The following is a 22172-nucleotide window of genomic DNA, read 5'->3' as shown; positions in this document are numbered from 1 at the left end:
AGAGATGAAATGAGAGATTGAGACGTAAATCAGTCTCGAGTCATAATCAATATTTGCTCAACGTTTGCCTGCCACGTCCAGGTTTGAAGACATCCGAGCAATTGCCGGGTTTTTATTCCCAATCATCATCTATGTCAGATTCGTCGGACGAGGAGGTTCCAATGAATCGTATTATGAAGCTCTCAGAAATCAGTACAGTCGCTCAGCTGTACAAATCATCTATAATCACAGCACCAGCAGCAGGCAAGGCCAAATTCAAACCCAATGCCGCATTCCTGGATCGAGTTTCCCTGTTGTAGGTAATCTGTGTCGGAATCCTTCTCAGAGGCTTCATATTTCTTGCAGTCAAGGAGATATAACGAAGCTTGAAGTTGATTCGATCGTCAACGCCGCCAATAAAAGCCTTCTCGGTTGGTCTTGCTACGCAACAATAACTACTACTTAAACCCTCAAAGGGATATAAACAGGCGGAGGCGGCGTCGATGGTGCTATACACAAGGCAGCTGGTCCACAACTCCTGGAAGAATGTACGGCGAACAGTACTGTCACTATCAGACGCAAACGATTGATGATTTCTGCTGATTAGGCAGGACGTTGAACGGATGTGATACAGGGTTCTCCAAAATCACTGGCGCGTATAGATTGCCTTCGTAAGTTTGGCTCAAAGCACCGACAGACTGCGTCTTTGACCATCTCTATGCATAGAAAGCACATCATACACACAGTTGGACCCGTATATTCTGCTTCCTCAGTCGATATCAAGGCACAACAACTGGCATCTTGCTATCAGACCAGCATCGACGTAGCCGTGACAAACTTACTTCGCCACATTGTAAGCTCAATGTACGTTTGTCTTCGCCTCTCATGTCATTTGTTAGGCTTTTCCTTCTGTCTCGACCGGCATTTACGGTTATCCTATCGAGGATGCAACTCACATTGCCTTGAACGTGGTTCGAAAGCATTTTGAGTCGGAAGGAGAATCTTCTGCCAAGGTTGGTTATCCTGCTGCCCTGCCTTCTTCACTTGTCTGACATTTGGGAATCTACGTAGCTGGATCGCGTAATCTTTGTCGTTTGGAGTGACAAAGACAAAATGGTATACGAATCGCTGATTCCGGAATACTTTCCGCCCTCAGACGGTGTCAAACTCGAATGAGAAGACAGAGGAAGATTCACCTCATAGGCAGGTTGATGAAGAATGGGAAGAAGTAGAAAAAGAAGGATGTTTCACAGAAAATGGAGGGGAAGAGAAGAAAGAGGATGTAAATAATTCAAGTACAAAACCAAGGTTACGCAAATCCTTATATATCCATCTTATCATGTATAGTATCAAGTCCATTTCGCTACCATTTCAACTCCAATATCCAGATTCGGCATACTGAATCGATGAAGATAGCAACATATGTTTATTCAGGCATATTGATACAGCAGTTACAAAGTATCTCCTTCAATTGGATTCTTTACTTTCAAATTCAAAACTTTAGAGCTTGGATCCACTGGTAGCATCAACGAAACGCTTCTGGGCTTCGTCGAAGTTAATGACATGCCAGATAGCGTTAAGGTACTGCATGTTTTCAATGAGCATCATATGTTAAGTAAAAATCAAGCATACATACATCAACCTTGACGTTCTTGTATTGGAGGTAGAAAGCATGCTCCCAAATGTCAACACCGATGACAGGAATGTGAGTAAGCAGAGGGTCCTGGTTAGCAGTGGTCGTGATCTCGAGGCGCTTGGTGGAAGGGTTGACACCCTAGATAACAAAGTAAATCAGCCTCTGATAGGTAATTTAATAGAAGGAAGAAACTTACAAGCCAGCCCCATCCAGAACCTTGGATACCAGCAGTCGTCGTGTTGAATTCCTTTTGCAAATTTTCGAGCGAACCGAACGATGCAATGACGGCTTCTTTCAAAGGCCCATCCTTGAGCACGCCCCCACTTCCGCCCTTCTCAGAAGGAGCAGCCAAGTTCTGCCAGAATAAGGAATGATTGATGTGTCCTGGATAAGGGATTTTTGTAAGTAAAATGATAGGGAGTGGTCAAATTATAGCTCTGGACAGGTCTGTGAACGATACATGCCTCCACCGTTGAACTTGAGAGCAGCCTGGAGAGCGATGCGCTCCTTGGTTGTTGAGGCTTGTGCGAAAGCAGCCTCGGCAGCGTTAAGGGCATTGACGTATGTCTGGTGGTGCTTGGTGTGGTGGAGTGTCATGATCTCTTCGGAGATGAAGGGCTCAAGCGCATTGTACGCGTAAGGAAGAGGTGGCAAAGTGTTCGACATTTTTGAAGATGGCGGTCAAGAATCAAGTTCTGAGGATTACCAATAAGCACACTGATTGTTTTATGATAACGGATCCGATATGGCGTCATCTTTGAGAAGATATTTCTCAAGGACCGGAGTACCTACACTTTATTTTCTCAGTACTGTCGCGGAAGACCATTTACGATGCGATAAAGCTACATACGGCTGATACTTGATGGAGGATATACAACAGCAGATAATAAATACAATTTATATGCAGCATACCGATTCAGATTGACGAAACCAATGCAAATAGGGAGGAGATAGTTGAGATCACAAACATGTTGAACGGTACGCCAGATTGAAGATGTGAGGCGCAAGATTAACAAATTCACACAGCTGACTACCGCAAATCCACAATTTCTAGACTGATATCCTTCATTTGAACATGTCCTCTCTCTGCATCCTAGTTGATTCAGTAATGAGTGATCAAATAACGACGATACAAAAGCATGGCTAGTCACAGTATATATCGGCGCATCAGGATGCGGATGGAACGCCTCTTTGGCGTTACACGCAAGGATGAGACCCAGCCCCGGAGGATCTGTCAGGCGGAATATTCCAAAGCTGGGGAAGGCATTATTAGTGACAAGAACATCATGAAGAAAATTTAGATAGATCAAATTTGCTTACTTTGGAACCGATGATGGAGCACAAACGACAGCGAAGGATTCAGGCAGCATACGCTGGAATGCAGAGTGCGTGTGCAGATCTACAGAGGACATAAAACCTAGAATGGACAGTGTGAGCAATGTGGTCAAAATAATGGATTGAGACTTACATGACTGAGAGGGATGTGTATGAATCTAGGGGAGACTTCAACTTCAGCCTAACTTGACACGAGCATTCACTACTCACCCATCCTAGCGTGATTAACCCTCTTTCTTCTGTGACTTGCAGTATTAGCTCCTCCTCGTCCATAGTACATGTATCGCTAGTCGAGTGTTGCTTAGGAATCAGGAGCGTCGTAACGACGAACTTGCTTCCGCGATCCTTGCCTAACAGGAGCCCGCACGTTTCTCTGTCGCGTGCAGTGTTCACCTTGGCAATAGTTAAGAAACGATTGAGGCAATCTCTGGGAAGGTGGACGATCTTGAGACCATTGGAAGTTTCTGAGGCACCCGAAGGAGTCAATGACGGTTTAGTCTCTGTTGGGATAGGTGGTGCTGGTGCAGATTGATTTGGACCTGTATATGGAGGTTGAGAGGGGGGGCGAGGAAGGGGATGATAGTTTTCGCGTTGTGGATGTGAATAAGCATCCGATAAGCTATAATGATCCCGATTCCAGGTCTGGGTGAACATGGAATCTTGTGAAGGTCTGTATCCTTGTGTCTTTTGGTGGACATTCATCAATTTGGGGTATTCTATTCGATCTGGAGGCGGAGGTGACATTGTAGTCAGAGGTGGTGGATATGAGCTGACATGAGTGACGATCAATCGGGTGTATTCATGCGAATGTAAAATTCACTCACCCGCGCGTTGATTTTGTCGGTGTGGCGTAGCGCTGAGTTGCCGTCCGACTATCCTGCTCCGAGTCTGTAGAGTCATCCTCAAACCGTGAGGGGTTTTCAAGTGGAAGTATAGTTGGTGCCTGTTGTGATATAGACCTATACATGTTTGGGTGTGACACAGGCGGAGGTTGAAATGACACGGCTGATTGCTTAGATGCGGCATGGTACATAGTTGCAGAAGAGGAAAGAGAAGGAGCAGACGAAGTTGCGGCAATGGACGGAGTAGGCATAGTCATGGATGAGCCAGAGGAGGTACCTGTGGTAGATGAAATGGAAGGAGATGAGGCATGCGTCCGCAGCTTCTCCTCCTGCTTGCGCCTCATCAATTCTTGACTGCGAGATTGCATTTCCTCTTGCTGTCGTTGATTTCGCTGACTTAATTCCATAGATGATATTCCCTGTGCAGATTGAGCGAAAGGAACCGCCGAATTCGTAGCGTGATCGGGAGGAGGCGGTGGGTGTCGAGGCTGCTCCACCTGTCCGCGGCGGACAAGATCTGCCTCTTGCTGCGATCTCCTAGCCTCCTCCGCTACAGTTCTGTCATGTTCCATTTGCTGTTCCTGTTGTAACTGTGCAAGTGTTGGTGGAGGAGTATCGCCTCTATCTGGATGTTGAGCTTGCCAATCATCAAATCTCTCGAGTAGGATGCGCTTCAAATGTCCTAGATTTTCAAGGAGTTCTTGACCATTCTACAAAGTACAGTAAGTTAGCTTGCAATCGGATGACTGTACATTCCGCGTAAAATCATGTGCGCACCAAAGTCAAGTTATTCCTTTGCGCATTGCTCAAGGATGTGAGATAGTCACGATGAACCGGGAGTATCTCGAGCACAATAGTAGCACTCCGAGCAAAAGCCACGAAAGCTTCTTCCAAGTCGTTTCTGGCCACTGCCTCCTTAGCTTCCTTCCTGTACCTTTCTGCTAAGCGAAGGAAGTATTTGAAGGCGCCATTCTCGTTCCAATCGTTTTGCGATGCGCGAGCTGCAAGTTCTGATATCATTGCTGGCCTCCGATGGTCATGCTGAGGGAGCTGATTCGAGGCCATTTGGATATTATTGACGGGGTGAACGTTTAGATTCAAATATAATATCCGCCACGTGAACTGAAGGGATAAGCGCCCGCCGAACAGTTCTTTCAAATTCCAAGTTCTTTCTCTTAAGATTGTCATGTCACTCATTAGCGACACATCGTGAGCGTATCATTTTTAGTCCAATATAACACATCATCTCAGACCATGCAGCTTCTTAATCCATAGCCTTCGTCTTTCCTATTTGCGCGATATAGATGATCCATACGGTGCCAGAATTATATCCCTTGACCCGTCTCACAGCTCCAACCCATACATTTATACTGCTGGCCTTGCAGATGATGAGCGATGGCCAGAACTTGATTTTCCTTCCAGCCCTACCATTAGTGAAGATGAAAGTGAACGACCTCTTGGGTATCCTGGAGCTCGTTTGAAACATACACAAACCATAATGGGGCGTAGATCTGGGGGACTAGGTCTCAGAGTCAATGCAAAACGGGCTTCGGTGTCGAAAAGGTTGAGCAAGTCCTCAGAGGTTCAGAACTTCATCCCAGAGAATGCCCCTGTCCAACAAGACTCAGTTCTAAATACAACTTCTAGTGCCCCCGTCACGACAACAGTATTAGACACGGATATCAGCAAGCCTTCTGCAGACCAGCCATCCAGTTCGTTGCATCCAGACTCAACCAAACTGAACGTGACCGTTGTCGAACCAACCGTGGTGGCAGAAGCGCCAGTGCAGAAAGTCGTACAATTCATCCCCAAATTCAAAGGTGCAGCCGAAATGGAGGCCCGAAGACGGATACGAATGGCTGGAATGGCGGCTAGAAGAGGTTTCACGAACGGAGAACCTGCCCCCTCTGTTGAACCTGTGAGGCCGGATCCCACCCTTGATGACACATCCTCTGAGGAAGATGTCGTTCACATCGCGGATGATGATTCGCCGGATTCTGATTTCGACCAGGTGGACAATGATAGTATGGATGACGGCGACGAATTCGATCCGTAAGTGTGCTACTTGACGTTTCTTGCTCATCGAGCAACTGATACCTGATCTTGATACAGTGACTTTGCTGCTACTCGCCCAGTGAATTCCGACAGTGCCTCAGATATATCCAATTCTCTACCATCTATCAACTCTTCTGTTCCTTTGGCGACATCTGCTCGGCCAAGGCTCAGCCCTGTCTCTGAAGGTGGCGACACCTCAGAAGCTCCTGCTCGATCCGCTACAACAGATACCGAAGCCGCGGTTACGAGTAAAGTTCCCACTGTTTCCAATCCTATCCGCCGCCCAAATGCTGTTCCATTTTCTAAAATCCCTTCACACACAACATCCTCTGGCTCCCTTTCACAGCATTCCTCCAGTAATCATAATCTGATATCGTTTTCGCGAAAACCAGTTACACCGATACGGCCGTTTCCATCGGCCCTCACTGCTATGCTCGGCGCAACGAGTAACACATCCAACCCTTTCGCTGAATTGTACGCGGCCATATCTGGCAGAGGTGAAGCAGCCGCGACCAACGTGTCTGTGTTCTTCCCTCACGCTCGCGAGCCAAGAGGGAAGGCAATGGAGCTCAATGTGAGAAAGGATGCAACTGTCGAAGAGGTCATTGGCTTTGCACTGTGGAATTACTGGGAGGAAGCGTGGTTGCCCAAGCTTGATCAAGGTATTCCAGAAGGTGAAGAGGGGCAACAGGCCAGAGAAACACGACTTTCTGCTATAGGATGGGTCTTGAGACTTACCGAGGATGACGGCGAGGTCGACGACGACTTTCCTCGTATGCCTTTTATTCACCTACTCAATCCTAACTTGGCTCTTGCTCAAACTTGATATAGCGCCCGATCGAACTGGAAAAATTATCAAATTCAATGCCGATGGCTTTGCTGTCATCGAAGCCACGCCTGCCCAAGGTTCGCAACACGATCAGTTTTTGGCGTCTGGGTACTGACTATCTAAAACAGTTGGACAAAATCAGATTCTTGAGAGTAAGATTCAACGAAGGCCATCCCGAACAAGTGGTGCTCGGAGGCCCGATCTTGGCAAACCACCTGCTCTTGCACTACCCCCCTACTCCGGAGCTCCAAGCTCCAGCGCAATCTTCAGCTCTTCCCTTGCTAACGGATCCGTCCCGCTCTCGACAAGCCTTGGCCCTATCTCCAGTCATGGTCCACAGATGTTCCTCCGGGTCAGAATCGCCGATAACGCAGATGCTGTCCATGTTTCTACAACGATTCCCGTGTCTTCCGGAATGTATATGCAGGAAGTTCTGGAACTCGTATGTCGCAAACGCAAGATCGCAAACTCAGGCGACTTTGCGTTGTTGTTGGCGGATCTCCGGTTGTTCATACCTTTGGACCGAACAGTGGCCAGTTTACAAGGCACACGTGAGCTTTTACTAGTGAAGAAGAGCATGCTTCCCCAAATGGGTGTCGACGTGATGAAAGCAGGTCGGACAACAGATCCTAACGGTAAGTTGCTCTTTGTTTCATTGATTTCATGCTCATGATTATGGCGGTAGCTTCAATTTTCAAGAGAATGTCGGACAGTCCGGAGGTTAAGCTATCGTCGACGTTGGACTTTACTGCTGCATACAAGGTTCGCTGCAGACTAATGACTGTTGACATGATTCTGAGTTCGATATTCACTTGTCTAGAAATACACCATCTATCGGAAACTACCCATGCTTGTCGCCCGCCAGGAGAAGACCTTGGCCATAGATGGACAATATGTTCACGTAGGTCCCTTCTACTTTTATCTCTTTAACCACTTATCTTTCAATAGATAATGCCATCGACGAACAAGGCAGCCAAAGCCGTATTCGATAGCGGTCGCACGATATCTTATCATATCAAGACCATCGTTGATTGCCAACAGTCATCGAAAACGCCGCTTAACTTCAAACTTGTATACAGCCGCGCAGGGGGTGATAAACGATACTTATTCGAGGCAGAAACACCCAAGTTGGCAAGTAAGTACAGGCTCAACATAACTGTCCACTTTACTAACACCTCTATAGATGAAATTGTACAAACCGTTAAGTCCTTGAAGGCTGCTCTTGAACGCTCGAGCACCGTGAGCAAGTCTAGACGTAGTAGACACGTCGGTGAACACCGTAGCTTACGCTAGGCTGGTACTCGTGCATTGAAATCCTATATTATAAAACTAAAAATGACTGGGGGATATCGATAAGGCCGCAAGTGGCAAAACCTTTGAAATTATAGTTTCAGTAAACAAATTTGTAACAATACGTTGCTGTACATAGTTAGTACATAGTGGTATGTGCAAAGTGCTGACAGATGAGGCCTGAGGGTTTGAGAGCTTGCCCCCAACATGCTATGAGCCCAGTTGCAGCACAAGGTGCAAGCAAAGCAAGCCACCGTGACAAAGGTATGGGTTTTTGGGCTTCTCAATACTCAAAACGTTGATGAGCGCTTTTTTTGGTGGAACATTATAAGCTCAGTTCGAATGACATTATTGTTTTCCTTCACTTGCTGTGTGGGACCAGGGCTTTAAACCTGGTTATGATGACTGGTTTACTTAGTGTGCATGCCTTTTCAGGTTGTAACCTCTTCATTTCTCAATGCACGGGCAGAGCAAAGCGACTCCTCAGTACATCGCACGGGTTGCTGCTAATTTGAATTCAAACAACTCTAGAATAATGAATACAACGATAAAGATATACTGTACAACAATAAAATACAGATACAAGAGATAGATACTAACATGGCATATGGTTCGTAAAGTTCATAGCCCATCATCGTCGAAGGCATTCCCAATGCCTCCATGCTCAGCGCGCATATGGTTATATATACCATCACCTCTAGGAAAAGTTTGCATACAAACCCAGCAGATATGAGTCCGACAGCGAATACAAGTAACATGGTTGCATCCTTCCGCTCGTTCAATAGGGACCCGGCACGAAGGACAATTTTTCACATTATGAGTTCTTGCCCACTCATTGAATAGGTGGTCCCCACCATCACGATCGGGGCACTCAAATCCGTCGTGCTGTTCGACGTGACATTGTGGACATATGCGAAGCAGACATGACGGACACTGCAAGATGTTGCCACTGGGAGCCGGTCGGTAGACTTGCATGCAGTCAGGAGAGGGGCAATAATGGAATTCTTCGGGACGTTCGTGGATATGCGCTTCAAAAGCGGCCTCGATTAGTGAGTCAAATTCACCTGACGAAAGGACTTGACGCGCGAGTGAGATCGAAAGGGGACTTGAACAATTGTCGTCGTTACCCAAGCATGTTAACGGAAAGAATCTACCATCAATCGCGGCTTGAAGATAGCTGATTAAGCAAGCACGGCAATAACTGTGCTTGCACTGGGGAAGAGTGACTGGACAATCAACCTCCCCAAGACAGACAGGACAAGATGCAACGTCGCGTTGCAAATGGGGATGCTGTCTGCGTTGAATTTTTTGAACAGCCTGCAGAGCGACACGAAAATCATGATCTTTACCGCTCACTACCAACTGACGGTTCCACATATCCAGAACAACTTTCTCAGGACCCAGCCTTTGGGAAAGAGATCCGAGTTCAGAATGTATGAATGGTCCAATAAGAGGTCCAAGGAAAAGACATCGCTTCTCTGCTACCAAAAGTTCATTATGCTTTTCGGTCAAAGCAGCTTTAACCTCCTCTCGAAGAGCGGATTGTCCAAACAGCGTGAGCCGCCGTCTCATAGCATCCTCTCGAATTGCAATTCCAAGATGAGCAATCTCGAGCCTCCTGAGATAAGACTTTCCTGCAGGGAGACCAAAAAATCGATCCCAAAGCACCTCGCCGTCATGCTTCACAACTTCACCTCCGCGAAGATGTTCGAACTCGGCCTTTAAATTGCCAAGATCCTTTCCATCGATAGCAGATAATCGAATGGTAACGGATGACGCGCCGGGAATGACTGTAAAAGTCGTTCCCTGAACTTCGCGCCGTAGCCTTTCACGGAAAAGTAGAATGTCGTCCTGGATTTTCTTGTAATGCTCAAGTAGAATAGAGTAGGAAAGGGATTGCACGTGGTATGCAAATATACGAGTTCTGCCCGTGCACATTGGTTTACGGAGGTGAAGAAGCTGGCACGCAGCCTTGGCAGCAACGGGTGCGAGGAAATGGACCCAGGCTCTGACCCGGCCATCGCGGTATGGTGGAGGTAGGACCTCGAAGCTGATGATATCAATTCCGTTCGATTCTAGTCTACGACGCAGAAATGTGGCCACCTCGTCAACCGAGGTATAATTTGGCACGTCCCACATCATATCTAGAGGTTTTGAATATTTTCTCATCTGTTCTTTTTTGGTATGAACAGGGAGATTGAGAAAACGGACAGTGTATGCAGCCATCTGAGGTAGTCCGGAATACATGTGAGCAGAAATGTAAGTTTCAGAGTATGCAGTCTTAGCGATAGCGATGGCCTCCTTTGCTCGTTCCTCGGTAGGGTACCCAGCATACCCAATAATGCTAGGTGCTTCCCATTCAATCCGAACAGCAGTATTCTGAAGCGTTGCACCACGGCCATGAGCGGTATTCACAGGAAGCTGAGTTGAGATGAGAGATCCCCATTGCCGTGTCCCATTGAGAATGATGTTTGCGTTCCGCGCTTCGATGTCACTGGAAAAACGCACACGTACTCGCAGGGTTCCTCGTTGGTTACCAGTTTCTGAACGGAAGTCCTGCACTGTACCATGCTTTGAGAGAAGTTGTGTAACTTCGTCCTGCGATACATTGGATGGAATATTGTTAACATATAGCCACGGAGTTTCAAAACCAGTGATGACTTCTTGAACACTGAATCCAGCGCCAAACTTGACTCGAATATGGTCATGTATAGTAGCCATATAAAACGTTGGGGCAGTAGGTCGAGGCTCCTATGAGTGTTTGTTGGTGACATTTCGAATGAACTCAAAATAAAACTGACAAACGGAGATTTGTCATATTCGAGGTCTTTATGCACATATGGGCAGCTATAGCCTCGTTCACAGCATCCTTTCAGCCATCGCCTACATGTTTCGGAGTTCCTAGGAGGCGGATGCTTGACTTGAGCACTCGCCTCTAATGACGAGGTACTAGAGTCCAAAGAATTCTATTGTAAATCAAAAGTCAGTGACCTTGTTTGACGAGAACAAATAGACGAACAGATCCTTCAGAGGTGTCGCTGTCGGTGTCCAGCCATGTACTTGCATCTGTTTCACATCCCCACCTTTCGGGCTCAGGAAGCTCCACAACCTTAGAGGCTTTGAGCCATAGGTGCGACCCCAGGTCAAGCATGAACTGACCCGATAAGGATTGTGAAAGTTGAGTGTCAGTTGGCACGTTGAGGCAGGTTGTCTACAAAATCGGGTTAACATGATATCACAAAAGGATGTACTTAAATCATCATTACAGGTGGTAATAGTGGCTTTGAAGAAGGTGGCAATTTAACAATGAGATCATCTTCGAGCTCACTTTCGGGCGAGTTTGACGCATCGACGTCGGTGAACGCGCGGGATAGAGGAATTAGATGGATACGACGACAACGCCAGCCAAGGTTACAGCGACCTTCGATATAGAGGCGACAGGCTTCGTTGACATTCGCTTTGGTGGGAACTACCTGATGATACATGTAGATGTCAGTCAATCTTCGAAGACCTCGAGATAACTCTTAAAGACACAATGACATTTACTTTAGGAGGGTCGTCCTTGAAAACATTTTGTAGTATCCTTCGGTTCACCTGCAAGAAATAAGATATGATAAGGAGAATTGGGAAGACAGCGCACCTCGTTACGCGTGTCAAAATGATGTATACGACGGCATCGTTTACCCCATTCACAGAAACCATACCCAAAGTACCTACAGACTTGAGGGTTTCGGGCGCAAGTTGGGATTACCTGGAAGGTCAACCTTCTGGTTATTAGTGCATGGCAATACAGTGGGGATTACGGACAATTTCGAGTTCTCCTGCTTCCTTCGGGGATCCAAACGGGAGTACGGGTTCTTGCACCTTGTCAGGGTTTCGGGCGCAAGTTGGGATTACCTGGAAGGTCAACCTTCTGGTTATTGGTGTGTGACAATACAGTGGGGATTACGGACAATTTCGCGTTCTCCTGCTTCCTTTAGGGATCCAAACGGGAGTACGGGTTCTTGCACCTTGTCATATAATTCAATAATAATTTGAGCGTCACTTCAATTGTGACACACCTGTGCGACCACCTGGCTTTTCCCAAAGCGATTGATGTATATCCCAACCCCGTCGTCTGATTTGTTAGACATAGTTCCAGTACTAGTAGTCACAGTTGGTTTGCCTTTTTCATGTGTAGATCGTATGGCCTCCTTATTTGATTTGATAGGCCTGGATTTGCACGAGCTCGACACCTGACCGGTCTCAACCGTTAGAATATGGTATGGTGCGAAGATGGATATGCCCAGACTTGCCACAATATTTGAGCTATCAGCAGCTTCTTTAGTACTAATAATTCTTGAGGTTCTAGATATTGAAGTCATGCAGGATCGGTTTGTGGCGAATGGATGATTTGAGCATCCAGGAGATGTAAGATGAGTGAAGACAGGATTCAATGAACTAATATTGTCACAAAAGAAAGAGTGCGGGTGAAGCTGGGTGAAGTTACGAATACAGTGAGGACGGTGAGAATTTTGGGTCGAGCCCCACGCGCTTAAAGTCATTACGGATCACCTTGCTTGCTTAGGTCCTTTGGCATACCACTCCGATTAGCGCGCGTGAAGATTTTACCACGGTCCAAGATCAGATTGCACCAAATCCGTATACTTTTCACTGCTTTACAAGTTTGGCACTGGTTTGGAATATGATCAGCTTAGTAGAGCTTATTAGCAGCACGTCGAAAAGTTGCTCCATGTCGAAAAGATCCTGGGATAAAGTCAAAAAGTGTAACGAGAACGTGATCAGCATTAGACAAAGTTGCGTTTATTCTATGTACTGTACAACTTCTAGTAATTGCTCGTACGACATGATTTTTTGTAGAGACGGTACACGAATATGACAGGCTTTGATGGCCTACACGGATGGATCATTATAGCGCAACCGGAGGCTGGGCAACTTTGTTACAAAGGGTAGAGGATGGAACATTCTTGAGTTGTTGTCACAACTTATTTGCAAAACCTGTATTTTCGGCTAAGGGTCTGAAAGTGGTTGAGAGCACTTCCCAGCAGTGAAAGCACCCAGAGCATGTTGCTTTTGTGTTAAGATCATGTACACCGTGTAACCGTTAACGAGCTTGCCTTGTTTTTGTGTGAAAGAGAAAGGAAGGAATTTAATGGGCACTCCAACCAACCAATCTAATACACAATATGCGAGTTCACTGCTATCAAATTTATTTAATAGCAAGGGGTAGCGTTGGCAAAGGTTCCGCAAAGCTTTGAGAGCTAAGTAAGAAGCTTTAATCAATCAATTTGAATCGTTCTAAGGATTCGATATATTCCTTTGATCAAGGTAGATTCAGCACGATTCGTGCTTTGGTTTGTATTGATATGGGTATATCAAGAATTGGGGTTTTTGAATCAAAGTAAATTAAAACTGAAACACACAGACCCCTACAGAGGGCTAGAACTATGTGCTGGCACAACCACACAGCGTGATTTGCCCTTAAGACCAACAACTGATCCTAAGTTCAAAGAATACCCAACAACTGGATATACTTCTCGCAGTCACAAGGAGCAGAACACGATGTTCCTATACTCACAAGTGCCGGGCCCGAATGGCTGCTAGCGAAGAGGTTTCAGTCTGGCGGGAGTGTGTCTTTCCTTTTTACGGATTAGCACTGCAATGTCGTCCCAAAATCACTTCTATTCCAGATACATCGGATCGCTATTTATACATACAGAATATAGAATCACACAGTACAATTAATTTAATACAATAAACGTTCGGAACCACAAGGAAACTTCTACAATTGGTCAGATACCATTTAATTTGAATCTACAGGTCCTTATTGGGCCCATATTGGTTCCAAGATTCTAGTATACCTCCAAACATAGGTAGGTACTTCGATATTCATTTAATTTTAATTGTTTTTAGAGAATGACTCGAATGGTGTTCAACTGTCATTGCTGTTCAACACTTACTTCGATCATTTGTCACCTCGTCCGGAGGCAAATCAGCTCTCCTCGATTCTAATCCTATCAATCTGATCCATCTGGATTAAACTAATTGCTTCTCTCTTTCAACAGACACCCATTGTGCCTATACTCTATCAAGGGAGTTACGCATAGTATTCATTTAATTGCATTCTTCAATATTTTCTTTGTCAGGACTCTTTGACATTCATTTGATATGTCTTCGGAGTCTCGCAGTACTTCGATCGTTCTTCTAGTCATTTTCCTCAACCATGCAACTTGATTGGTCTATTAGACTAAATCGCAGTCTTTTAGATTAATGCATGATCTCATTCTAGAAGGAGTATTTGATAATTCCTGAGTTCTAGAAAGTCATTTCGAGTCAATCCTCGGCTCATGGTCACTTGAGTAAGTTCTTCCAAACTCCTGCCAGTGTAAGGTCCAATAAGAATACCCTTGGTTGTTACGATCACTTCTTTTTCATCTTATCTTTCTCCTTATCCCTTGTCTTATCTTTTATCTTTTGTCTTATCTTCTATCTCCCTTATCCTATATCTTGTCTTATCTTGTCACCTGACCTATTATTTATGCTTACTGATACAACATGCGCTTTTCATTTACTTATATTAAACACAGCAGTCTCACAACACGTATACAGCATAGCGATCGAGCTTTCATTACTTACACATTGCTTTACTTATGTTCTACTCATGTTTACCACTAACCCAGGGCGTTGGGCATTACTAGGGCAGAGGGTTGTTCACTAGTATATAGGCTGTAGCTACTTGCTGTATTTCCTTAGCTTTGATCTCGTCTATTCTACCTGGTTTAGCCCAGAACTTTGCTTACTTCCTTTATCGCCTTACTGTTTGAGGTTTTCTTGAGTGTGACACCTGGTGACACCCGTTACTAGAACCAGTCGCTGACAGAAGATCAAAGCTATTCTTACCACCTGTCACACGCTACGCAATCATATCCCTATCACAATTATCCCCGCTCACATTTTTACCAACCCTTCACAGACTTCTACTCTCTATTCGAGCAGTGTCGCCTATAGTACAAAGGTGTAACGTTGAGTCCGACACCGTACTGGCAGACGAAAGTGTCGACTGATCACTAATCTTCGGAGAGGGGTCTTCGCGTGCACAACGAGCTCCATTCCTAGACGGGGAGGGTGCATCTGTTCATCAAGCGAGAGTGGAAGGCTGCTTCCCACATCATCGTACTCTATTTTCGAAATCTCTCCCACACTACTCTCGACTTCTACAAATCCAATCATACATTTTCCCATCATCACCACCGGGTTGCATTAGTAACTCGTCTTCCTTACAACGGATTTTACTTCAAGACTAGGACAACCTAGACTTTCGGTACAAACCGATCGTTACCGTACCCCCGATTCATCTGCTCCATCCACTTCATCTTCTATCGAACGAAATATCACCTCATTCATACCTGCCTACATACCACCCAACTACAGCATGTCTAACCCTACTCCCGCTCCCACCACCACTACCTCCAACATTCATGGCAAGTCTTTGCTCAGAGAACCTAGCATCTTTGATGGCAACAAAGCGCAGTTCAAAGAGTGGTGTCGTACCCTCTTTGCCTACATTCGTGATCCAAGGAATAGGATCATTACAGACAGTGAAAGAATTGACATTGCGGTCTCGTATATGCGAGGTCCCAAAGTCAGTAGCTGGGTCCAGAATTATACGGACGATAATTTCAATGATGACGAGGAGGAATGGAAAGTCACCTGGAAAGGATTCAAGGACGCATTGAATGCCTCCTTCCTAGACAAAGGACTTACAGAGAACGCACAGGAGAAGCTAGAACATCTCCGTCAGGGCCCCAATGAGAGGGCAGAGGATTTCTTCAAGGAATTTGAAGTAATCATGAGAGACGCTGGATATGCTAAGGACGCTCCCTACGTTATCAGACTGATCGAAATGAACGTAAAGCCGAAACTGATCGACCAAGTGTACGGCACCAGCAATGAGCGAATCGAAAAATTCGATGAACTCAAACAGAAGATTATCAGCATCGACGACATGTGGTGGCGTTGTGAGGAAATGCGACGAAATTGGTCAAGCAGATACCAGCGGAATGCTGGGCAAGGACCTAGTAGCCAGAGATGGCAACCACAAACGACACAGGCTCCCGCAACTAAGGCTCCAACCCCTGCGGTACCCACCCAGGATAGGAAAGATGGTACTGGAACAACTTTCAAAGGTGCAGGCAGACCAATGGACATCGACGCTGCGTGTCGCAACAAGGAATGTTTCCATTGTGGCAAGCAAGGCCACATTGCGAAGTTCTGTCCAGAGAAAGCACCGAAGCCGCAGTTTGTCAGAGGCATGTGGAACCGGATGACACAGGAGGATCAGGAGGCTATGGCCAAAGAATTGGGTTTTGTCCTGCCCCAGCAGTAGACGCAGGTCTGCCGGGGCCAATCTCAGAATCAATATCGGACTTTTCGTCATCATACGTAGACAGTCAATTTAGTTTTGAATTTGGTAGTACTGGTACATCCAATAAAAATAACTTATCTACAATGACAACCCGAACTGAGGAAAAACCTGTGAGATATGAACCAAACACACCTGAATGGGTGGCGCAGCGGTTACAAATGGACAAACTCCCTATGGCTATAGGAATCCTTAGAGCCTGGATGCCTGAAAGTCGTGTCAGAGAAGCATCGGAAGAAACGGTATTGGCTATACGAAATCTGAATCATGCAACCGCAACTGAAGCAGTTACCAATCTCAAAAGTCGTAAGAGATTCGTCCGAGGTACCCGATAACGAGCTTGCCTCGTTTTTGTGTGAAAGAGAAAGGAAGGAATCTAATGGGCACTCCAACCAACCAATCTAATACACAATATGCGAGTTCACTGCTATCAAATTTATTTAATAGCAAGGGGTAGCGTTGGCAAAGGTTCCGCAAAGCTTTGAGAGCTAAGTACGAAGCTTTGATTAATCAATTTGAATCGTTCTAAGGATTCGATATATGCCTTTGATCAAGGTAGATTCAGCACGATTTGTGCTTTGGTTTGTATTGATTTGGGTATATCAAGAATTGGGGGTTTGAATCAAAGTAAATTAAAACCGAAACACACAGACCCCTCGGAGGGCTAGAACTATGTGCTGGCACAACCACACAGCGTGATTTGCCCTTAAGACCAACGACTGATCCTAAGTTCGAAGAATACCCAACAACTGGATAGACTTCTCGCAGTCACAAGGAGCAGAACACGACGTTCCTATACTCACAAGTGCCGGGCCCGAATGGCTGCTAGCGAAGAGGTTTCAGTCTGGCGGGAGTGTGTCTTTCCTTTTTACGGATTAGCACTGCAACGTCGTCCCAAAATCACTTGTATTCCAGATACATCGGATCGCTATTTATACATACAGAATATAGAGTCGCATAGTACAATTAATTTAAAACAATAAACGTTCGGAACCGCAAGGAAACTTCTACACTCAGTCAGATACCATTTAATTTGAATCTACATGTCCTTATTTAGTCCATATTGGTTCCAAGATTCTAGTATACCTCCAAACATGGGTAGGTACTTCAATATTCATTTAATTTAATTGTTTTTAGAGAATGACTCGAATGGTGTTCAACTGTCATTGCTGTTCAACACTTACTTCGATCGTTTGTCATCTCGTCCGGAGGCAAATCAACTCTCCTCGATTCTAATCCTATCAATCTGATTCATCTGGATTAAACTAATTGCTTCTCTCTTTCAACAGACACCCATTGTGCCTATACTCTATCAAGGGAGTTACGCATAGTATTCATTTAATTGCATTCTTCAATGTTTTCTACGTCAGGACTCTTTGACATTCATTTGATATGTCTTCGGAGCCTCGCAGTCTTTCGATCGTTCTTCTAGTCATTTTACTCAACCCTGCAACTTGATTGGTCTATTAGACTAAATCGCAGTCCTTTAGATTAATGCATGATCTTGTTCTAGAAGGAGTATTTGATAATTCCTGAGTTCTAGAAAGTCATTTCGAGTCAATCCTCGGTTCATGGTCACTTGAGTAAGTTCTTCCAAACTCCTGCCAGTGTAAGGTCCAATAAGAATTCCCTTGGTATGTCATACGTGAATGGTCATCCTTCGGATGTAGTCCGAGTCTGGTATAATCCTGCTTGACAAACAGGTAGACTGCTATCCGAAGGTAGTATCGGGGATGGGTAAACTAACCAACTTGTGGTAGTATGGGTATATGGTCCCTTCAACTTATTAGACTGATTCAGTATTGACTTTGACTGTCAATCTGGGTCTCAATTACAGTCCTCTTGATACAAATCTATACGTGAAAATGTCACAATTCACAGCATAGACGTCTAGCCAAAATTTAGGCGTGTCACCGAGGACGTGAGCTAAAGTTGCGAACCACTATTGAGAATATCGACAATGGTGTGCAGATTGAAACGGAAGCCCTCCTAGACAGCGGAGCCACAGGGTCCTGTATCAATAAGGATTTTGTAGAACAGCACCAGCTCACTGTTAAGGAGTTACCAGTCAAAATGCTGGTCTATAATGCCGATGGCACTCTGAACAAAAATGGTTCCATAGAAGGCTATGTACAAGTCCGAATGGTGATAGGAGATCATGCCGAACGAATAGATATGGCAGTTACCAATCTAGGCAAGACAGATATCTTTCTAGGCATAGACTGGCTACGTTACCATAATCCTAGCATTGATTGGAAGGAATCTACGTTGACGTTCAAACGTTGTCCTGACAAATGCGGGTATTTGCCACACTATGAATCACCTGAGGATGATGGTACAGAGGAAAAACTTGTCGATGGTGAAAGGATCTTCTGGTTCGATTGGGATGGGTATCTTTCTGACCAAGGCCATATCAAAGTACAAACTGCCACTACAGATGCCGCTACTCCATACCTTGCCGAGTATGCTGACGTATTTAGTAAAAAAGACTTTGACCAAATGCCAGAAAGACGTCCATGGGATCATGCCATAGAGTTAACGCCAGGCTCCAAACCAGTTGACTGTAAAGTCTATCCCCTCAGTCCACCGGAACAGAAGGCTTTAGATGAATTCCTAGAGGAAAACCTTAGATCGGGACGAATATGACCATCACGCTCACCCATGGCTTCACCTTTCTTCTTTGTCAAAAAGAAAGATGGAACACTACGGCCTGTACAGGATTATCGAAAGCTAAATGACATGACTGTCAAGAATCGATATCCACTCCCGTTAATCCAGGAACTCATTGATAAACTGAAGAATTCCAAGATCTTTACCAAAATGGATGTCCGATGGGGATTTAATAACATCCGGATCAAAGAAGGAGATGAATGGAAGGCAGCATTCCGAACAAACAGAGGCTTGTTCGAGCCCACAGTTATGTTTTTCGGACTAACAAACTCACCTGCCACGTTCCAAGCATTCATGAATCACATCCTTCGAGAGCTCATTGATCAAGGACACGTCATTGTCTATATGGATGATATCCTTATCTTCACGGACAACATTGAGGAACATCAGATCATCGTCAGAAAGGTTCTTGACATCCTAAAAGCCAACAAACTGTACTTGAAACCTGAAAAGTGCACCTTTGAGGCTAGGGAGGTTGAATATCTTGGAATCATCGTAGGCAATGGACAAATCCGGATGGACCCAAAAAAGGTTGAAGCAGTTCGAACCTGGCAGCCACCACAGAAAAAGCGCGAACTACAATCGTTCTTAGGGTTTTGCAACTTCTTCCACCGGTTCATCTGAGATTTCAGTAAAATTGCCAAACCCCTAACACGGCTCACAGGGAATGCGACTTGGGAATGGACATCTCTTGAACAAGATGCGTTCAATCAACTGAAAGACCGAATCATCGAAGACGTCACTCTCATTATCCCAAGAGAGACAGGAAAGTTCCGGATTGAAGCTGATTCTTCCGATTACGCAAATGGTGCTGTCTTATCACAAAACGTTGATGGAAAGTGGAGACCAGTAGCCTTCAGGTCCAGGTCACTTAACGAGGTTGAACGGAATTATGAAATTTACGACAAGGAGATGATGGCCATCATGGATTCTCTATCAGACTGGAGACAGTATTTGCTGGGCACAAAAGAACCTGTTGAAGTCTTTACCGATCACCAGAATCTCCAGTATTTCCGGAAACCTCAGAAGTTGAATCGACGACAAGCCAGATGGGTAGTTGAAATTGCTGAATACCATATTGAGCTCTTCCATAAGCCTGGGAAATCGATGGGAAAAGCCGATGCTCTGTCAAGGATGTCAGGCCTTGAGAAAGGGGAGAATGACAATACCGACGTCACACTGCTAAAACCAGAATTTTTCATTTCTCAAGTAATGGATCAGACATCTGCCCCCGAAGACGATCTGCTTAATCTCATCCGAAGAAAGAAAAACCAGCGAGACAAGTTAGTACAGGTTGCCCTCGAGTCTAAAGACAAGGAATGGCTTGAAACCGATGACACGCCTAAATTTTGGCTAGACGTCTATGCTGTGAATTGTGACATTTTCACGTATAGATTTGTATCAAGAGGACTGTAATTGAGACCCAGATTGACAGTCAAAGTCGATACTGAATCAGTCTAATAAGTTGAAGGGACCATATACCCATACTACCACAAGTTGGTTAGTTTACCCATCCCCGATACTACCTATGGATAGCAGTCTACCTGTTTGTCGAGCAGGATTATACCAGACTCGGACTACATCCGAAGGATGACCATTCACGTATGACATACCAAGGGTATTCTTATTGGACCTTACACTGACAGGAGTTTGGAAGAACTTACTCAAGTGACCATGAACCGAGGATTGACTCGAAATGACTTTCTAGAACTCAGGAATTATCAAATACTCCTTCTAGAATGAGATCATGCGTTAATCTAAAAAAGACTGCGATTTAGTCTAATAGACCAATCAAGTTGCATGGTTGAGTAAAATGACTAGAAGAACGATCGGAAGACTGCGAGGCTCCGAAGACATATCAAATGAATGTCAAAGAGTCCTGACATAGAAAATATTGAAGAATGCAATTAAATGAATACTATGCGTAACTCCCTTGATTGAGTATAGGCACAATGGGTGTCTATTGACAGAGAGAAGCAATTAGTTTAAACCAGATGAATCAGATTGATAGGATTAGGATCAAGGAGAGCTGATTTGCCTCCGGACGAGGTGACAAACGATCGAAGTAAGTGTTGAACAGCAATGACAGTTGAACACTATTCGAGTCATCCTCCAAAAACAATTAAATTAAATGAATATTGAAGTACCTACCTATGTTTGGAGGTATACTAGAATCTTGGAACTAATATGGACCAAATAAGAACATGTAGATTCAAATTAAATGGTATCTGACTGAGTGTAGAAGTTTCCTTGCGGTTCCGAACGTTTATTGTATTAAATTAATTGTACTATGCGACTCTATATTCTGTATGTATAAATAGCGATCCAATGTATCTGGAATAGAAGTGATTTTGGGACGACGTTGCAGTGCTAATCCGTAAAAAGGAAAGACACACTCCCGCCAGACTGAAACCTCTTCGCTAGCAGCCATTCGGGCCCGGCACTTGTGAGTATAGGAACATTGTGTTCTGCTCCTTGTGACTGCGAGAAGTCTATCCAGTTGTTGGGTATTCTTCGAACTTAGGATCAGTCGTTGGTCTTAAGGGCAAATCACGCTGTGTGGTTATGCCAGCACATAGTTCTAGCCCTCCGTAGGGGTCTGTGTGTTTCGGTTTTAATTTACTTTGATTCAAACCCCCAATTCTTGATATACCCAGATCAATACAAACCAAAGCACAAATCGTGCTGAATCTACCTTGATCAAAGGAATATATCGAACCCTTAGAACGATTCAAATTGATTGATCAAAGCTTCTTACTTAGCTCTCAAAGCGTTGCGGAACCTTTGCCAATGCTACCCCTTGCTATTAAATAAATTTGATAGCAGTGAACTCGCATATTGTGTATTAGATTGGTTGGTTGGAGTGCCCATTAGATTCCTTCCTTTCTCTTTCACACAAAAACGAGGCAAGCTCGTTATCTGGAGCCCACCGCGAGGGGTGGTTTTGAAGCTACAATTAGCTTGATAAATTAAATTGAACGTTTGTTTGGATTATATTCGATTATTTGGTAGAAGTGTGTTGATCTTTGTGATACCATTTCTGTGAGCTGTCAAAATTAGTTCATCAGGAAAACCGCGTACTTCGAAGAATTCGGAGAAAGCAGGAGTATTGAC

The 22172-nt window shown here is 44.9% G+C and overlaps 5 protein-coding genes across 5 annotated transcripts; 2 read left to right on the top strand and 3 right to left on the bottom strand.

Moving 5' to 3' along the window:
- Positions 1-131: 131 nt before the first annotated feature.
- C8R40DRAFT_1167650 (uncharacterized protein) lies at positions 132-1155 on the top strand (the record flags this gene model as incomplete). The annotated part of the gene is made up of 7 exons (XM_046231054.1): positions 132-295; positions 346-410; positions 468-527; positions 587-650; positions 706-832; positions 879-992; positions 1051-1155. The coding sequence occupies 7 exons, from the start codon at positions 132-134 to the stop codon at positions 1153-1155; spliced, it is 699 nt and encodes a 232-aa protein (XP_046089338.1).
- A 324-nt stretch (positions 1156-1479) lies between these two features.
- On the bottom strand, positions 1480-2281 carry C8R40DRAFT_1159243 (manganese superoxide dismutase; the record flags this gene model as incomplete). The annotated part of the gene is made up of 4 exons (XM_046229854.1): positions 1480-1563; positions 1616-1753; positions 1812-1999; positions 2080-2281. The coding sequence occupies 4 exons, from the start codon at positions 2279-2281 to the stop codon at positions 1480-1482; spliced, it is 612 nt and encodes a 203-aa protein (XP_046089337.1).
- A 136-nt stretch (positions 2282-2417) lies between these two features.
- On the bottom strand, positions 2418-4906 carry C8R40DRAFT_1142945 (uncharacterized protein). Its single transcript, XM_046229489.1, has 7 exons — positions 4570-4906; positions 3775-4502; positions 3161-3719; positions 3084-3108; positions 2936-3032; positions 2767-2869; positions 2418-2708 (listed from the first exon to the last, which is right to left on the bottom strand). The coding sequence occupies exons 1-7, from the start codon at positions 4855-4857 to the stop codon at positions 2646-2648; spliced, it is 1863 nt and encodes a 620-aa protein (XP_046089336.1). The 5' UTR covers positions 4858-4906; the 3' UTR covers positions 2418-2645.
- Positions 4907-8141, top strand: C8R40DRAFT_1091942 (stress-activated map kinase interacting protein 1-domain-containing protein). The gene is made up of 9 exons (XM_046227528.1): positions 4907-5001; positions 5053-5844; positions 5905-6620; positions 6679-6753; positions 6805-7311; positions 7362-7438; positions 7497-7577; positions 7625-7811; positions 7860-8141. The coding sequence occupies exons 1-9, from the start codon at positions 4979-4981 to the stop codon at positions 7967-7969; spliced, it is 2568 nt and encodes an 855-aa protein (XP_046089335.1). The 5' UTR covers positions 4907-4978; the 3' UTR covers positions 7970-8141.
- Positions 8142-8534: 393 nt separating this feature from the next.
- On the bottom strand, positions 8535-12491 carry C8R40DRAFT_833974 (uncharacterized protein). Its single transcript, XM_046236372.1, has 11 exons — positions 12262-12491; positions 12132-12201; positions 12028-12039; positions 11920-11976; positions 11774-11863; positions 11607-11717; positions 11513-11560; positions 11233-11439; positions 10986-11177; positions 10768-10932; positions 8535-10717 (listed from the first exon to the last, which is right to left on the bottom strand). Exons 2-11 carry the CDS (start codon positions 12138-12140, stop codon positions 8588-8590), a joined length of 3021 nt encoding a protein of 1006 aa, XP_046089334.1. The 5' UTR covers positions 12141-12201; positions 12262-12491; the 3' UTR covers positions 8535-8587.
- Positions 12492-22172: the final 9681 nt, after the last annotated feature.

The sequence above is a fragment of the Lentinula edodes genome (assembly GCF_021015755.1).
Source record: "Lentinula edodes strain Le(Bin) 0899 ss11 chromosome Unknown C8R40scaffold_7, whole genome shotgun sequence".
Classification (NCBI taxonomy): domain Eukaryota; kingdom Fungi; phylum Basidiomycota; class Agaricomycetes; order Agaricales; family Omphalotaceae; genus Lentinula; species Lentinula edodes.
The sequence above is the reverse complement of the archived record's forward strand: the minus strand, read 5'-3'. Positions and strand labels throughout refer to the sequence as shown.

What these genes read in the sequence shown, in the direction of transcription:
- C8R40DRAFT_1091942 (XM_046227528.1), top strand. Translation starts at nt 4,979, where the DNA reads ATGTCACTCATTAGCGACACATC. An exon ending in GGTCGACGACGACTTTCCTC is followed by an intron (nt 6,621 to 6,678) that starts GTATGCCTTTTA and finishes AACTTGATATAG; the next exon opens with CGCCCGATCGAACTGGAAAA. An exon ending in TCGGACAACAGATCCTAACG is followed by an intron (nt 7,312 to 7,361) that starts GTAAGTTGCTCT and finishes TTATGGCGGTAG; the next exon opens with CTTCAATTTTCAAGAGAATG.
- C8R40DRAFT_1142945 (XM_046229489.1), bottom strand. Translation starts at nt 4,857, where the DNA reads ATGGCCTCGAATCAGCTCCCTCAGCATGACCATCGGAGGCCAGCAATG. An exon ending in AAAGGAATAACTTGACTTTG is followed by an intron (nt 4,503 to 4,569) that starts GTGCGCACATGA and finishes TGTACTTTGTAG; the next exon opens with AATGGTCAAGAACTCCTTGA. An exon ending in GGTTAATCACGCTAGGATGG is followed by an intron (nt 3,109 to 3,160) that starts GTGAGTAGTGAA and finishes AGTCTCCCCTAG; the next exon opens with ATTCATACACATCCCTCTCA.
- C8R40DRAFT_833974 (XM_046236372.1), bottom strand. An exon ending in AAGCAGGAGAACGCGAAATT is followed by an intron (nt 11,864 to 11,919) that starts GTCCGTAATCCC and finishes TTGACCTTCCAG; the next exon opens with GTAATCCCAACTTGCGCCCG. An exon ending in AAGCAGGAGAACTCGAAATT is followed by an intron (nt 11,718 to 11,773) that starts GTCCGTAATCCC and finishes TTGACCTTCCAG; the next exon opens with GTAATCCCAACTTGCGCCCG.